We start from the raw sequence: 18276 nt of genomic DNA, 5'->3' as shown, positions 1-18276 counted from the left end.
CTACACAACAAGACAAGAACGATGTAATAAAAAGGACCTTTTTTCATGTTAAATATTAAAAAATCAAAATATCCAAACCCTTTTAATTTCCCCATTCTTAAAAATATATAAAAGTTAATTTAAGTTTACCCAGACAACAAGGAGTATTTGAAAAAATATAAAAACAACAAAAACAACAATTTACACCCAGTTAAAAGAGGATTAGTCTGGAGCTTTAAAAGCCAACACTTTAGAAGTTAATACACATTGTGACGTAATACAAAGTACACACTTCAAAAACAACACTATTTTAGTATGTTTTGAAAATCACTACTTTTATCAAAATAGAAACAGTTTTCTATATTTATACAGCAACTCATTAGAAATTGTCGAAATGCACTTGAAATGCTCTAAAAAAATGCGGTTTTTTACCCTTCAGACCTACTTGTAAAAAATACTGATTAAGTAGGTGATGAAAAATTTGCATGAAATTTACCTATGCAATTGTATGTAACTATTTGCTTATAAAGAGAAAAAAAAATAAAACTTATTATTGAATTTTAGCTATTTACAAGTTTTTACTCTCAGTTTCAACAAATTTATCATTAGTATGTTTTAAATAACCTCTGTAGACACTTGAAATGTTGTTCTTTGCCCTTGTCTGTATATTAAAAGAAAAAGAGTGGAATATAAATTAAAGTTTTTAAATGTCCTACAAAAAACTGTAGTTGTTGTTTTTTTAATTTGTGTATTTATTCTAAAAATAAGCTTAAAATAAATGCCTTTTAAAGTTTTTATTTTGTTTATATTAAAATAAATTGATAAATGCTTACAATTAAGTGTATAAAAAAAAACTCAGATTTCGATCTAAACTAAGATCTATGCTTTAACTTGTTTAAAAAATGAACTGTTTTATAGATATGTTCTTTACTTCACAAACATCACAACTGTATAAAATTATTTGATAAAAAAAAAGGATGGAATTTTTAGTGCAAATATTTATAAACTTTTAGGTTGAATAGATTTCACAGTAAATGAACGTTAAAACCAAAATTGAATTCTCGCTCAGACTTGAACGCTTCTTTGTGAGTGTATTACATAATAATCAAGTAAAATTGACTTTGTACTCAACATATTTTACCAACACAAATGTACATGAAAGTTTTAGATTAAACCAAAGCTTTGTACTTTTAAATACAAATTTACGTTTTATCAGATTTTAATAACTAGTGCATATTTAAGTACTATTCTTATGTTTAAAATTAAAAAAGTGTTTGAAATGTGTTTCAGATCATCAAAACAAATATGTCAGTCTTCAAATATAACAGTGAACATCTTAATTTCAAATTAGTTTTAAGCATTTACTAAAAACAATTTTTCTTTAAAACTACGGTGTTAATTTATATTTTTATAGTTAACTTCAAAAAAGAAATCAAAGTACAACCTAGTTTATTAGCATAAAAAGTGCTTTGTAATTTAAATTTTATGGTTAATACTTGAGGTGGCATATAACGGCCAACACAATTGATTTTAACAAAACATGTACTAGCTTTTTTTTTAATTTCCCTTCACTATATTAAGGTTTTAAAACTTTAAGCAAAAATAACACCTTTTAATTGAATGTTTATCTAAAATTTTACAAATACATGTTAAAAAGACATAAACTATTACTATGAATACTATAATTACTTACTTTAAAAATCAAGCGTACTTTTGAAACTTTTAACTATACCTTCATTTAATACTAATTTTTATATGCAAAACCAACAAAAACTTTCACACTTTTCAGCTACTATCATTTGCATCTAACTACATAATATGAAGTCTATAACATCATTATTGAAATTGCCAACTAAAGCAATTATACATGTGCTTAATTTTATGTTTGTAAATTGATTTCAAAGTTTAAACGGGTTTGACACATATAAAAGTCATAAATCTTTATCACTTAACCTTTGGATTAACATAAAAAGAAAGCTAATTAAGATTAGCGAGCTTAACACGCTTGAGCTGTACATTAAATTTGCCCATTGGTTTGCAAATTTTCAATTAATGATAGTCTTAGTTATAAATATATCTTACTGCAAACAAACAAAAAAAGGAAATAGTGCTTACTTTAAATAAAAAACAGTAAGTACTAAATAACAAATTTAATATTTAAAACAAAAAAAATCTTCAAAATATATACGTTGTAATTAAGCACTTAATGAATAAAAATTTTCAAAAATGTTTGTGCAATACACTATAAAACACTTCTTTTTAATTTTGTGCTTAATATTATTATACTACTTATATTTAAATTTATGTATAAGCCGTAACAAAATAAAGTACACTAATAAAGCACTTAAGTTTTAACGTTATTAATATAAGTTATGTTATTTTCTTTAAATAAAAATATGCATTAAGATTTTTAGATTTAGCAACTTTAGTTGAAAACGTAATTAAAAATTCATTTTAATTCAATAACGTTTAGCCTATGAAATTAAATTATACAAATTTCTATTATAACAAACTAAATGTGTATTTAAAAACAATGTTTATCGCAATATGTGTCATAAACTTCAAATTATATATATTTATTTTAATACTTAAACATCTTAATTATGTTTTTTTAGGCTATTAGAGCTAAACTGTACATAACTATTTTGAATAAATAAAGTTTTGATAGAACTTTAAATCACTTGAATTAAAGATAGTGATCACAAAGTACACAAACATTACAATTGTTTAACTATTGTCTTACCCTATACTAAAATACAAAACAAAAATACAAGATACAAGTTGTATTTAAAAAAAACTAGTCTTTACCCTGCATAAACGGATCAACTCTGTAAATGAAAAAAGTTTAGTTTAAATTTAAAGATAGTGATTAAAACTGTTTAATTATTTATAACTAAACACAACAATAATAAGAACTATTTTTTTTTTTCGTTTAACACTTTTCTTTTAGTTCAACTGATTGTTTTATAACTAAAGATTTTAATATTTAAATGATAAAAAACTTAGGTAATGGCTCGTAAGAAACTTTATAAGCATGTGGTTTACGACTCGATAACCGAAAGGTTCCTTTGTACACCAGGTCCTTTGACCAAACTTTTTGAGCGCTTTTTTTATCGTTCAATAAACAATACTTATACTGATTTCCAAAGTTATTTGTGTTAAACTTTAATAAAGAGTAGTTCAGTTTAAAACACACATAATAATACAGTGCGGTCTATTTTTACCCCCACAGGATATAAGGCAATACTCAACAACGGTTTCAGAACAACTACACACCTTAAAACTTAAGTGTTCATTAATTTCTTTTGTGTTTTAGATAAAAAATAGTTTTTTAAATCAATTTTTGTTTGTTATATTTAGTAACTCTTAAAGTTAAAGAAACTTAGTTGAGATATTTAAATGTCGTTATTTAAATAGCTAGGATTAAAAACAAAAAATATATAAACATATTACTTAAAACTATTTATTTTTTAAAATAATTGGAATTTAAACAGAGAGAACTTAACAAAATTATTTCATTACGAATAAAAAATGGCTTAAAATCCACAACAAACAAAAAATACCAAAAAGTAGCTTTATTTGTTTTAGTTTTTGGTTTTTCTGCATATACTTTATGAACATTGAAGCAGATTTGCTAGTTTTTTAAATCATACGTCTTTCAACTATCAATTCAGCAAATCTGGAACAAACTTAAACTGATATATTTAGTTTAAAACAAAGACGTACTTACACTTAGTTATCATGTTTTCAAATATTCAATACAAGCATTGGTTAAAGTAGCTGATTTTCTTACCTAAGCAAGGTTGTTTACAATTATTTTCAATGACTAATTACAGCTGCATTTACTCCACGTGGGTAACACGTGCTTGAAGATGATTTATTGATAGTTGGTTGTAGTATTAACTTTTTCATGATTCATATTTTACGTGAAAGCTGATTTCATTAGTTTTCAACATTTTAAAGCAAAACCCAATAAAGGGAGAATAAAAAAAATAGAAAGAATATAAACAATTGAAGTTTGTTCAAGTTTTAGTGGGAAAAATGATTAATTTCACTAAAGTCACGATCTGAATACGGCAGTTAATCTATTGGGGGGACTAGCAAAACTACTTGTTTTGATATAAAGCCTGTGATTTTTTTTAACAAGTTAGTTTTTAAAGCATTTACCTGTAGTAAAATAAAAGATTGATAAACGTTAAACTGAAGACAGCAACTCGTTGATCGAGTTAAAAAATTTTTAATACTTAATGTTACAATTCGTTTTTTTAACGTTACAACTTTATCTTTTAAGGTAATATAAAGTGTAAAATGAATGGATGTCTGAAGGTCATGACACACATACTTGTAATTATGAAATGTATAAAATATCTTAAAAGTAGCTGGGCGAAAAAAGAACAAGTAAATTGCTTGTAAGTGCATAGTTTACAAAATTTGTAAGTGCATAGTTATTGAAAACTTAACACACTTTTTTCAACTTACTTGTTTTCTAGTTGTATAAAAACTTATTTTTGTAAAAGTATCGTGTGATAAAAATACGTTCTACCAAGTTTTTTGTATATATGATTAAGCCAAATATATAAAAAATAAAGTTACTTCGATAAAATAATAATATAAAACTAAGCAGATCAAACTTCAGATGCTGTGTAGTTTAATGTCGACACAACAATATTTTTGTTACAAAGCTTCTTTGTATTAATTAAAGTTATATAAGAAAAGTTTAGGGAAGTTATTTTAAATTAAGCAATATCGAAATCTCACCATATTTGTAAATTTAGTTCATTTTTTTAAAGATTGTGCTAATAGAAAAATTATGGGCAATCAAAATTATAATACACTTAAAAAATATTTTCTGAAAAACATAAACAGTATAAGAATGAACACCAATTGGTACCGAAATTAAGTGCAAAACTAAAACAGCATTTTTACTTGTGTTGGTTAATTAAAAGTGTTTAAAAAAGTTTAAGAGTCAGCAGTTTGAAAAACATTTTTTCTCTCTTTTAAAGCTTTTCTTTTCACATTGTGACATCACAATAAGTCTTTCTCGTATTCCAAAAGTTTATCTTCGGATTGTTACATCACCTCTTATTCCATCAGATTTGTTTTCCAAGTGGTTTATTTTGTTTTCAAGATGTTCAACTCTGATGAGGTTAAAAATAGTAAAAACTAACCATCATCAAAAAGTTAGTTATATAAAGCTTATCAATCTTTAATGTTTCAAGATGAAATCTTTTTAAATAAAAAATCTACATAACTTAAAGCTTAAACTAATTTACAATTTATCGTTTTATCTTGCTTACAAAACATTATGAGTTTTAACACTAGTTAGTATAATTTACAGTAACCTGCCAACTAGGTACGCACTTTGAACGCAGCGCTAAAGTGCGTAACCAGCCGGCAACGCGTACCTAGGAAACTTTGGTCTCTAATTACCTACGATAAGTCTAGTACAAGCATGTTAAAAGCCACTGAAGTTTACAACCGACTTCGAAATTCCCAAAAACTAAAACTTTTATGACCAAAACAATACACATTTGTTGAAAGTATATCAAAAGTAATGCTACTTAATGTATTTAAGTATTTATTAATGAATACATGTCTTTTTAACACACACCAAAAGTTTTTAAATATATCCTGTATTTTATTGTAACTCTACAGTTTCTATAGAACAAATAATAAATAAATATCTTTAAATAAATGAAGATTCATCATGCTTTTATTAAATTAAGTATATTTAAAAAAAAAAATATTAGCATCGCGTTTTTATACGCTTTTTTATTTTAATTTCAATCATTAGGTATGTACAGTAAATTTTAGTGTCCTTTACTTTTATCAATATTGCTTTATATACGCTTTTTACATTCATATTTTAATTATTGGGTATGTAAATGCTAATTGCACTTTTATTATTTTCATTTATCTAGATTTTGTATTGATTTTTGAACACAGCTTTTTTCTGCTAAAAAGTGCGTACGATACTGGTAGTTCGTACCTAGGAATTGCATGTTTATTAGGCAGGTTACTGTACTCAATTAGCAATGTATTTAATTCTTAATAAATTTATTATATACTTTTATCGCTAGTTTTTAACTTAAATCATTAAAAGCATGTTGAAAGTTTCAGAACTTAAATTTATTTAAAATTATAATTAATTTTAAGTACAAATAAAAAATTACCAGCGTAACTTAAAAAAAATAGTTAAAAGAAGTTTTTAACAAACCAAACTTGTATTAAGCTTTAATAAAAATGTTAAAATTAAATATAGTATGATCATTTATCAAATTTTTAACAAGTTGTTAGCTACTAACAATGAACTATAATAAGCAAATGTTTTTTAAACTCACGTATTTAGTAATTGTTGCATCATGGTAGCCATAACATCTAGTTTTTGTACAAGTTGATTGTGATTTATCATTTGTTGTTCGCAAGTGCACTCGCCAATGATATCATCTGGTTTTGGTTCTTTTTCCTGCAAAAAAATATTAAAAACTTTCAAATATTTAGTATGCTATAAGAGCTAGTTTATAAAAACTTTTTCACCCTAAATACTTATTTGATTTTTTTTTGTTGTTCTAAAATAAATAATAATTCAATTTGTCTATTTCAGGCATTGAAGAAAAAAAATTTTTGAGTTTGGTTCCTTAGAGTTTTTCCATTTAAACTTATACAAGGAACTGCTAAAAGAGGAGTACAAAAGTTTGTTTTTAGAACGGATTTATCAAAAAACATTTGATTTTTACATAAAATATTTCGGAATAACTTGAACAGTTTGAGTTAATTAGTAAAAATATTTTTATCAGCAAAATTATTTAATTACAGTAGCTTGAAACTTTTTTTACTTAGCCTTATATAACAAATTTTTGAAAAGAAACTTTAATGATGCATGCAAGGTAAAGGTTAACTGTTTCTCAGAAGTGGGTGTAACGTTTGACCTCTTAAATTAAAAAAGTCATTTTGTGATGAAAATAGCTCTAAGAAGTGTTTTAGAAACAAAACAATTTATCTACTTATAGTTTGTACTGTTTTATAATTGAGAAAAACATAAAAAAAATCATATATAGTTTGACTGCATTTATACCTTGTCTAAGTTTCTGCACTTAAAGTAAAAAAATAAAACTTTATCTAAAACAAGGTAGAAGTTTATTTTAATATTAATTTTTTTGTTTTTTTCTCATCTCAATACAGAAACACAGCTTTAAGTTTAATAGGCTTTTAATATTAAACATCAGAAAAACAATATTACATCACAGTTATATGAATAACACATTTTTTGTACAATACAATACGTTTTACATTTGAATAAAAAATGATATTCGTTTAGTATAGAAACTTAAACACTCTTAAAAAAATACTTAAACTGAAAAATTTTAATTCAAAGCTAATCCGAGAAACTATTTTAATTCTTGTTTAAAACTAGTATTACAATACTTTGGAATTCTGTGCCAAAACTAAAAGTTCTAGACTAAAAACTTTTAATAAAATATTATCTGTATCGAAAAACATTAAGTACTTAATAATCTTTTAGCCCTTTTCTATATCTCTTAAGATAAATTTAAATTTTTAGTATTAGTTAGAACTTAATTTGATTTCTGGGAAGCAAGTCTTTTGATGTTTATCTGTGACCTTAAAACAATATAACTTTAAGCTTTTTAGGTTTTTTGCACATATGATGAACAATAAAAACTTTGACAACTATTAAAGTCAAGTAAGACAGATAAGACCTGTCTTACCTATATAAAACAGCTGTAGTTTAAGAAATCGAGTGTTTTAGTTTTTTTCGTAGTAATTAAAGGTTTCATTTTCGTAACAAATTAAAACAGTTAAGCTCTATGTTAATTTATTACAAAAAATTTGAATATCATCATAGCTTGCTTTTATGTGACGTAATAATCAAAAAAGATTACGACAATTAAATGTGAAAAAAAAAGATAAAAACCTAATATATGTAAAAAATAAGTTATACTTTTTTAACGCTTAAACAAATATAAAAAACTATAATACACTTTTAAACTAATCTGTAAATTTTTTTTTTAATGTTGTAGTTTTATCGAAAAAAAATAATATTGTAAAAACTATAAAAACAACTTAAAATAAAGTGCAATGCAATTTGTACAGGAAACCAAAAATAACAATTATAGATAAGCTGATATGAAAAGAATTTGTGGTATTTTGACATAACAGATGTTTTTCTACAATTAGCACTGTAATTATCAATATAAAATAAGTGAGATATCTCCACGGCACTATTTTTTTTGAATAAATTAAAATGCTTAAACGGAAACGCACTTGTTTTTTTCTTGTATAATTGATAAATATATATATATAATAAACTTTATAATATTTTTGTACTAAGTTTTTTGAGACATAAAATATCTTTGTTTTACTCGAAAATGTATTTTTAGCACGTTGATTGTATTGATGCTTTCTTAAAACAAGTTACTCAAACATTTTTTTAAATTTGTTTTGCACTTTGTCGAGTTCGAGAAATGTTATAAAAATTCAAATCGTTTTCTTATCAAACAAAACAATATTTTATTTAATCCTAATTTACTGTAACATACAACATTGAAAGTTGATAATTAAATCGCAAGCTTTAATATCAAGTAGAACTGTAAACTTTGCTTTTCATCAGTGTTTATTAATTTACCTAGTTCAAAAATTCAATATACAGATGTGTTAAAACAGTTATCTATATTATTATATTCAAAAAAGACTAAATTTGTTTAAATTGTTTAACTCTTAGTTATAATATTTAACTTGTTTTAATTTATTAGTTACTTACTTTCCTAGTTCAAAGACTTAATATACATATAGAGTAGTGTTAAAACAGTTATCTATATAGTTATCTTCAAAAAAGATTGAATTTGTATAAAGTTTTTAACTCTTAATTACAAAAATAAACTTTTTCTAGTTAATTAGTTTAAGTAGCACATTTTTTTTTTTACAAACAACAAACTTACGAGTTCAATCAGTTTTGAAACAACGTTTGTTTTGCTGCCCTTCACAGTCGTACCCACTACTTCCACCAAATAACTGCAATCGTCGTTAAGTGGCAAGTCCGTCTCGAAATGAGTGTCTGTTTTAAATATAATTTAGCTTTTAAAAGAATCATTAAAAATTGCTAACAAATTTCAATATAATTTCAGTTTGAAAGTAGTTTCATTGTACTTTTCGTGTTTAAGTGACGATTAAGTACTGATAATATATAAACAAACCATGTTTCTGCAAAATATAATTTAATTGAAAAAGAAAACATTAACAAACAAATTATAAAAAGCTTAGAAAATCTAGTGGATGTGATTAAACGTTTTATAAACACTTTCTCTTACATCTATACAAATCAAAACATTTGTCCAAAGTTTTAATAACTTGTTTTCAAGATAATTTTAAAAAATACGTATCAAATTCTAATTTCAAAATGTTTTCTTAACGTAACTACATATTTTATAGCAGTTGTTGATTTTAAATATTACAAAAAATTTATTAACAATTAATGTTTCATTGTCAATGAAAGTGAATTCATTATTATTTTGAATTGCTTTACAATACACAAGTTCTAATGACGCAAGTATTATCTAAACAAACCTAAATGAGTTTTAAATTAAATTTTTGAAAAACTACTTATATATTTACAAAATTTAAATTCGCCACTACTTAAGTTATGATCGATTAGCTATAATTTTAATCCATTCAATAACAAAGAAATAGAACAGACACACTTGTTTCATCACAATGCAAACAAAACGGATTAAACATTTTAGAACCATTGACTGCTGAATACAATTGAGTAAAATATCTCTTTTGTATTAGCAGCTAGCTCAATATAAAAATAACGCTGCATTGCGGCAATTAGTCAACTTCATTTGAATAAAATTCATATTTAAAAGCTTGTTAGCTTTTTCAGGCTGTTGTGGTTTTTAGCTATTAAGAATATATAACGAAAATTATTAAAATTTGATTTTCACATTCTTGGTTAAAATATTTTTCTAAACTGAATTCCAAATTATAAACTTTAGCTTTTAATATCAAAAGCGTCCCAGCTTAACAACGTTTTAGTACAAGCTTTTTTTATATAAACACAACTGAAAATTAACATTTAGCTTGTTTTCTTGTAAGTTTTAACTTTTCACTCTCTTAAGTAACTAAATGGTTTAAATTTTTTTTCTACTTAGATATACTTAGAAAAAAATTTACTTTGTGTCTGTTGACTGTAGACAACGTTTTGTTCTCCATCTTCATTTTTGATGACTGTGACGTCATAGTAGTCAATTCTCTCGTAATGCTCGGATACTCCCTTCAGCTTCCAATCTGCGGACACGGTTGTGGCTCCGGTTGAGGCTCCGACTTGGAAATCGACTATCGTCGGAACTAGTTGGTCTGTAAATTTATAGTTTGTTGTTTAACTATCAGTAAATAAAACTTTTTATTTTGTATTTAAAATGACAAAACTTATTGACTGATTTAAAATTCATAACTCTATTAACTTTACTAGCATTTAAAAATTTCGAAAAATCATCAAAAAAACATTTCTTATTTACGTTTTATGTGAGATTTATCTAAAAAGTAAAAATTTGAGGCCAAGTAGGTTCACTAACTAATACGATTTAATCGAGTTATAGAAAAAGTTTAAAATATTTACAAGTAAAAAGAAAAAAAAACGTTCTTACTTTGCATTAAAACGCAGTTAGAATTGTCCTGAGTCATAGCATATCCTTCATTGCAAGTACATGGACTGTCTGTTAAGAATATTAATGTAAAAAAAACAATTAAGTAGTTGTCAAAATTGTTAAACAGTATAAAACAAAATTATTAAAGTTAAAAATTATTGGCTAACATGTTTTGTTTCAATAAAACACTACTGCTCTTATTGTACTAGATATTTAACAATAATAACACAACAAAGCACAAACAGCAATAAAATAAAACAATTGAGTGGTTATCAAAAATATTTGAAAAATATTCGAAAAAGTTATTAAAGGTACATTCTTTTGGTAAGTATTTTAAATTAAACTACTCTTACTTAAGTATTTTACATAATTATCATACAAAGCACCAACAGCATTGAACGTTGTCCCACAGCTTGTTTTTGTTCTCGAGGTGAAAGTAGTCTTTCACGAGGAACGCGTGATCTCTCTTCGGTTTCGAAGCGATGGTCATCAACTCCTCCCAGCATTGCTTCTTGATATCTGTTGGTATTTCAACTCCTATAGCAAACATCTCTACTCCCATGCTCTAAATTGTAAAGGTTTTCGGTCATTTTTGTAATTCGTACTTATAATTCAAACACTGTAATTAAATGGTGCTTTAAGTTTTAAAATATGCTTTTAATATATAAAAATTAGTAAAAACAATTGTTACACTTAATAAAACAAGTGCTAAGTTTTTACGAATTACTAACTTGTTTGTATTAATTTTTTGTAACTAACTATCAGAAACCATATTGTAAATTATTAGTTTTGATATATATATATATATATATAATAAGTAATTATATTTTAAGTAACTGTTCTCTATTTCTGAAGTAATGAGCACTAGAAACTTAAATTTAATTTTTTTAACACGAAAGCTTAGTATTTTATTATAAACATCACAAACCTTAGCAAGATCTGAGGTTGTTTTCAAATTTTCAACATCTTGAGCGGCACCATCAGTAATCACAATTGCTTTTGTGTTATAAACAGGTATGTTTTGAAGAGTGTGCTCGACCATGTACCTGATTGCCTCTGACGTCATAGTTCCTGTTGTGACGTAATAATTGTAACTTTTGCTTTTAGATTTGTTTTTATGTTTTGAAGCTCTATTTTTTTATTTTATTTTGTTTACAGGTATTTTAATTTTAGCACATTAATATTCAAAGATGGCTTAGAATAGTACTTATTGAAAATACGCTTAAGGTTTTTTGATTATATTTAAAGTATTTATAACATAATTTAAGAACAAAACCACAAATGTTATTACAATAAAGTCATGCAGACTTTACATACAACAAATATTTCAAAACATGGGTTATCTAATATAAAATATATATGCAAAACTGTTTATCATGATTGAAAAAACAACCATTTCAAACTTTAACTTATGACTTTGTTTATTGTTGTATATATAACTTTCTATGTGTTATAGGTTAATCCTTTTTGTAATGTTAATCTAAACCATATAAAACAACCTTTTTACTATACTTTAACTGTGTAAAACTACCAATTTTTTTAATTTAAAAATTCCTTATGGTCGTTTAGTTATTCTGTAAAGGACTTTCATTGTCTTTATTTTGAGTTTATCTACAAAATAATCCCTTTGTTGGATCTTTACTTTACGTAAAAAATAAGTTCGAGTTTATAATGTTTTATTAAAAGAAATTTAAGTCATTTTTTTCTTACGTATTACATCAGTCAAACTAAGTTAAACTTTATTTTTTCGTCGCGACTATTTGTCATTTAACGTCTGTTGAAAACTCGCATAATCATTTCTTTGTAATGAAAATTAGTCAGAAGAATAACAATACTAGAATTATAAATACTTCTTTACAAAATCATTAGTTGTGTTTTAGATTTTATTTAAAACATTTCTGTACTCTAAAAAACTCTTAAAAAACACTTATACGTCATCGTATAATTTTGAAGCAGCGTAAATTTTACACTTAACTCTACTAATAATCGTTGTTTTAAACTATACATTTTCTATACAAGGATATTAATACTATCATTATACATCCAAGTGTTTGTTTAAACTAACAGTATAAACAGTGTGTATTTACTATTAATTTTAAACATTACTTGTGTAAAATCAGAAGTGATTATTAATACAAGATTTCTTTGATGATTAGTTAAACCTTTTTACAAACCAATATATTTATTTTCTTTAAATTTGTGTATGATAGCTAATACGCTTTAGTAAGGTTTTGTGACGCAATCTTTGTTTGTTTTAAGAAAAATATAATATTTATAAATTTGCGTAATAAATTTAAAACCTTATAAAGCTATTTATAAAGTTTCGTTTAAAAAATAACTTGTTCAAATGTTTAGTTGTATTAGAAAAATTATTATATTTACTAAAAACTTTTGAAATTGGAACAGCTTTTTATCAAACAGTTTTATACGTTTTGAATAGTACAGCTTTTTTACTGACCTAATAACTTAATATGTACTACTTTTATACTCAAACAACTATTTTTCTTTAAATCTTAGAGTTTTAATTTTGTAAAGTTTTGCTAGTTAGAATTGGTGTTAAGTTTTTCTATCTTTATATATCGTAAAAGTATAACTTTTAGCATCTATTTTTAAATAGTTTGTATAGTATTTATAAAACCCAAGTTTTTGGATCAAACATGCAAACTTGATAGCCTACTTATAACTCAAGTTTTTTAGCAGTATATTAAAAGTGCATGGTTTTACAAGTATGCATAAATATCAAATAATCTCTTAAAATATTTTATACGCGTAAAGTTTATCGCGCGAAATTTTAACGCTTTATTGATTTCAATTTTTCCATGGTAGCTAGTTTTAAAATGCTGGAAAACTTAATCATTTTTTTTACATTCATTTTCGGCAAAGGAACAAGCGGCTAACATCGACCAAGAGTTTGAATTTAACACGATTTAATTTGTCTAACCTAATATAAAACGTTTTGTATATGGGATTAAAATTTATGTAATTATTGTGGAATTTATAAATCGCCGACTAATACCAACAAAGTAAATACCTCTGGTTTTGTAATTAATCTTCATGCTATAGCTTAAATATAATTTTATTGGCAAATTATTTTCATACTGGATAAGTATACGCATGTATTATGTCTTTTGAATGATTTATTAAATTGACAGGTGTAATATTTGTTGATGAATGTTTAATCAATTAAAAATGAATTATGTTTTTTTTAGTATTGGAGCGTTTTTTAGTTATAAAGTTACAAATAAAGCATATACATTTTACTAGAAAGTTTAATAACTTGATTATCTTGCTAAAAAAATTTTGTTTAGTAGATGTTATTACATTTTTTATACAAATTTTTATATGCAAAATGTTTTTTAAACAAATCTAACCTCCTTGGTAAAATCTGATATTATTTATTGCGTCTATATATTGTTGAGATGTTGAATATTGACCAAGAGAAATTTCCTCTGTTACATTGCTTGATATTTGCAACTGTTAAAGTATTTTCAATTTGGCATACTGATAATAAAAACTTTAAGTTAACTTTACAAACAAATTTCCATACAAATCATTACTTTAAATAAGTATAAAAATACTGAAGGTAAACTTTAGATAAGTTATAAAAATACTTTTTTGACAAAAACCAAACTAGTGCAAGTTATTTAAAAAATATTTGAAATTTCTTTAGTTTAAACAACTTAAATTATAAGCCATTAACTTAAATAATTAGCCAAATAAATATTTTTTTTTACTTTTTGTTTTAGATCACTTAAGTGTTACGCAATTATAAGCAAAATATGATAATTAACTGTAAGTTTTCAAAGTTTTATATGAAGTCTTAAAGTTTAAAAACCTAAACAGAAATTGTTTTGAAGTTGGATCGGCGGTATTAGTACTGTTTAAGAAAAAATTTCAACACTTAATTTTTGCAATATTAATAATACTTAATACTGTTATTTAAAACCATATTCCTAACCTATTTGATTAACCTAGGGTATTAAATCTAAACTTTTATTCTTACCCACCTTACCAAAACATGTAAACATATTAAATTATTTAATAAAATAACTTAAAAAAAATCTAAACTTGAAAAGCAAAACAAAATCAAATTCTAGCCAACCGAATTTGAGCAGTACTACTGCAGCTTGCATTGCAGCATATAGATGGTTGAAATACAGTTTGTAGATTATAATTTAGTTACAAAAAAAAAACAGTTAGTTAAAATATACATTTTTTTTAACTTTAATTTGGTTTAAAAATCTTTAATTAACCTTACGTATTTCAATTATGTTTAAGTTTTTAAGGCTTAGTCCATCTTTTCAAACGACAATACAAGAATTTTGTAAATGAAATAAAAAAGACAATATTTTTTTAAATTAGTTAAATCTTTAGAAGAATACAAAGTTACTTTAAAGCAACCACAAGTTGTATCGTATTAGCATTGTGCAACTTGACAATTGACTTAGTTACGTAAGTCGTAGAAATGATTAAAATTAGAAAAAAAACCCTTTTGTTTAATATTTGAAATCTATTGTTACACTCAAGTATAAATATTTTTTTTTTGAAATCTAAGTTTGTGTGCTTGTTAAAAACAATATATTTCAAACTATCATCCTTTAACCTACAAAGTAGCATGTTCATTACTGAATTAAAAACACAAACTTTTAGAAAATTTACTAAGTAAACAAAATCGCTTGAAATTTAAAAATTTAAAATATTTTGAAATTGAGAGCCTCATGTGATGGTAAATAACATCTTTGACACACATACAAAACTGGGTTAAACGTTAGTCAACCAAAGTTCGCAATTCAAACTATTCACATTTCAAATACCATCTTAAACCGCGTATTTTGACCTATCTACAGAATTTGGTTATTTAATTAGACTTTGAATGACTGCTAGAAATTTTAACGTTATACAACTTAAACCACTGTGTTTGTGCTAAAATCGTTTTCAATAAGATTAAGGATGCAATGATTGAAAGCATTTGAAAGATTTAAATAACGGAAGATGTAAGGATTACGGCTAAAGGTATATGATTAGAAGTTTAATTTTTAAATAAATAAAAATAGTGTTTCTTAAAGAGTGTAGGTTTTTGAAAACACACGGCTAACACAATAATCGAACTTCTTGTGTTTTTAAATTTAGGATAAGATGTAAATTAGTTAACCGAGTAGTTTTTAATCTTATTTATAAGTTGTAAGTTAGTTATCACGCACAAGACGTCATGAAACAAAGTACACGTATAAGCTTTAATAAAATATTTGAAACGATTTGTTCATCACAAATCATATCCATTACAATATTTTTTCAACACGATTATTTACAATTAAATTAATAATTCGATTATTCTATTGTGATGTAAAGGAATTATTCACGCGTGTATAATAACAAAAACACTATTAATTTTGATTACTTAAAAAATTAAGTTTAAATTGTTTATTAAATCCACAAAAATTCAACGAAAATGTTTTAAAATAATTTAAAAAGTTCGATTGAACAAAACGGACTCTCAATTAAGGTTTAAAGTTTCATGTTTTATGAACTTTGATAATATATTTTAGTAGTATCTTAAATCTTATCATGTGGTTTTCTTATCATGTGATGTTCTTTTTTTAACTATACATGTTCTCTTAAAAGGCAAACATTTTTTAGACTAAATTATTAAAATTAATAAAATTAGTTAGAGTAAACTAGTAGTAGGTTTATGACCAAATAATAAATCAAAAGCAGGAAATATGTTAATGTTATTATGAATTACAACTACAGTTTAGTATTTAAAAGAACACAATTTTTTAAACGCGATTGTTTAAATTAGCTTTAAGGTTATTAAAAATTAACCGATTTTTTTTCATCCACATAAACACTTTTATATAAGCACTTGTTAAGTGTGTTTATATGATAAACACCAAAACAGAGGTGAAATTAAATTGCTTGAAATTTCAAACATACTTAGCAAGTTTAGGTTTGTACTGTAAATAACCACATTATCAGTCAAGTGTAAGGCTATAACTTGATTAAAGCGTTTAAACGTTTTAAATGTTTAAAAGTTTTTTTTTTTGTTAAATTTCCTAATAAAGCATATAAAAAACTGTTGGGTAAAGTTGAACTAATTCAGTTGTTGGAAAGTCTTTCCATTAATACTATCTGAGGTTTTTTTTTGTATAATAGAAATACATTATACTTTTATAAGTGGCTCATTAATAAAACAAACTAAACTTGTTAACGCTTCTGTAAACTAAAATATATTTACTCATTTTACAAATAGAAAACTGCTCAATTTTTTTTCACATCGGGTCTCGAAACACCAATTAAAGTGATAAAAATACATATACATTAAAAATACGACTTTTCTGAGGTTTAAACAATTATTAAATATCATATCAGTAGTTATCCGCATACATTAAGTATTTTATAACTATCATGTCAATTTTTACCTAGTAAATGTTTATTACAGAAACTTACCACAGAGTATCTGTAATTCTCAACTCCGTGTTCCTCAATAAAGTTGACGACGACTTCTTTACCAAGGTTGAAACTTTCTCTCTGCAAGCTGTTGGAACCGTCGACAAAAAATATTATGTCCATCGACCCATTTCCGCATTTTTCTGTTGTAATTAGTTTTAAAAGTTGATGTTACGTAGCAAAAGAGCATTTTTCAGCCAACTTTAGCTATAGTGAAACGTTATTCTAGTTTTATTTAAAAACTACGGTCCACGGTCTACACGCGATGTACATTTTTGTTTAAAAAAAACACAACTACTACGTATTATATAAAAATAATTTTGGTTAAAAATTTTGATTTTGATACATTTCCACAGCACTTAAATTTACTTAAAAAAAAACAAAACAGTTATTTAGGAAAGTTTGCCGTTACTTATAGAAATCAGCGACCCTTGCTTTAGAACATTTTGTCTGTATAAAACTTATATGATATCGGTTACATTAAAATTTTTAATAAATCATGAAACAGGGGAATCAATATTTTTAGAACAAAGCGTAATATTTATAACCAATAGATTTAAAATCAGAGTATTTCAACTAACTTGGTAAATTTCTTCTGCAATTAGGCTTGTGGCTTTTTGGAAGATTAGCAGAAACTAGAGTAGCTACCAAGAGTAGAAGCAAAAGTTTCAATTTCATTTTATATTAAAACCACTAAACTGGTAAAGAAAGATGAAAGTAAATTATTTGTCGTAATATGTCTAAGACATATTTCATATACAGTAAACGAGCTTTAAAAACTTTCGCTTTTAGATTTTAAAAATTTATACATAAACATATCCATTAAAATAATCTTTAACGACTTAAACGTCTACAAAACATAGATCGTTTATATAAAAACAATAAAGTATCGTTAATTTTAATCTATCAACTATAGCAATTCGTGTTTTTAAATTTGTTTTTACATTATGTTTTTTATTATACAAAGTTCTTTGAGTTCATTCATACTACTGTTTATGTTTTGAAAAATGTTTTTTATTAGTATAAATCCACAAAATTTTTATTTTACTACTATAGAGTATATGGAAAATGTTTCAATTGATAAATTGAAATACACGCTAATAAAACACATTTTATGCATTTTGTTTTAATGGTTTACTGTTTAAATGTGCAAGAGTTAATAAAAACATATGGTTGTTTGTAATAC

General features: G+C 24.8%; 1 protein-coding gene across 1 annotated transcript; it reads right to left on the bottom strand.

The window, feature by feature from the left end:
* Positions 1-4556: 4556 nt before the first annotated feature.
* LOC145829575 (uncharacterized) lies at positions 4557-17812 on the bottom strand. The gene is made up of 10 exons (XM_082937415.1): positions 17672-17812; positions 17091-17233; positions 14015-14117; positions 11572-11714; positions 11034-11208; positions 10644-10712; positions 10171-10353; positions 8937-9052; positions 6321-6445; positions 4557-5117 (listed from the first exon to the last, which is right to left on the bottom strand). Exons 1-10 carry the CDS (start codon positions 17766-17768, stop codon positions 5036-5038), a joined length of 1236 nt encoding a protein of 411 aa, XP_082793541.1. The 5' UTR covers positions 17769-17812; the 3' UTR covers positions 4557-5035.
* Positions 17813-18276: the final 464 nt, after the last annotated feature.

This window comes from Thalia democratica, chromosome 2, assembly GCF_965202585.1.
Source record: "Thalia democratica chromosome 2, ktThaDemo2.hap1.1, whole genome shotgun sequence".
Taxonomy (NCBI): Eukaryota; Metazoa; Chordata; class Thaliacea; order Salpida; family Salpidae; genus Thalia; species Thalia democratica.
This window is presented reverse-complemented; position numbering and strand designations above follow the sequence as displayed.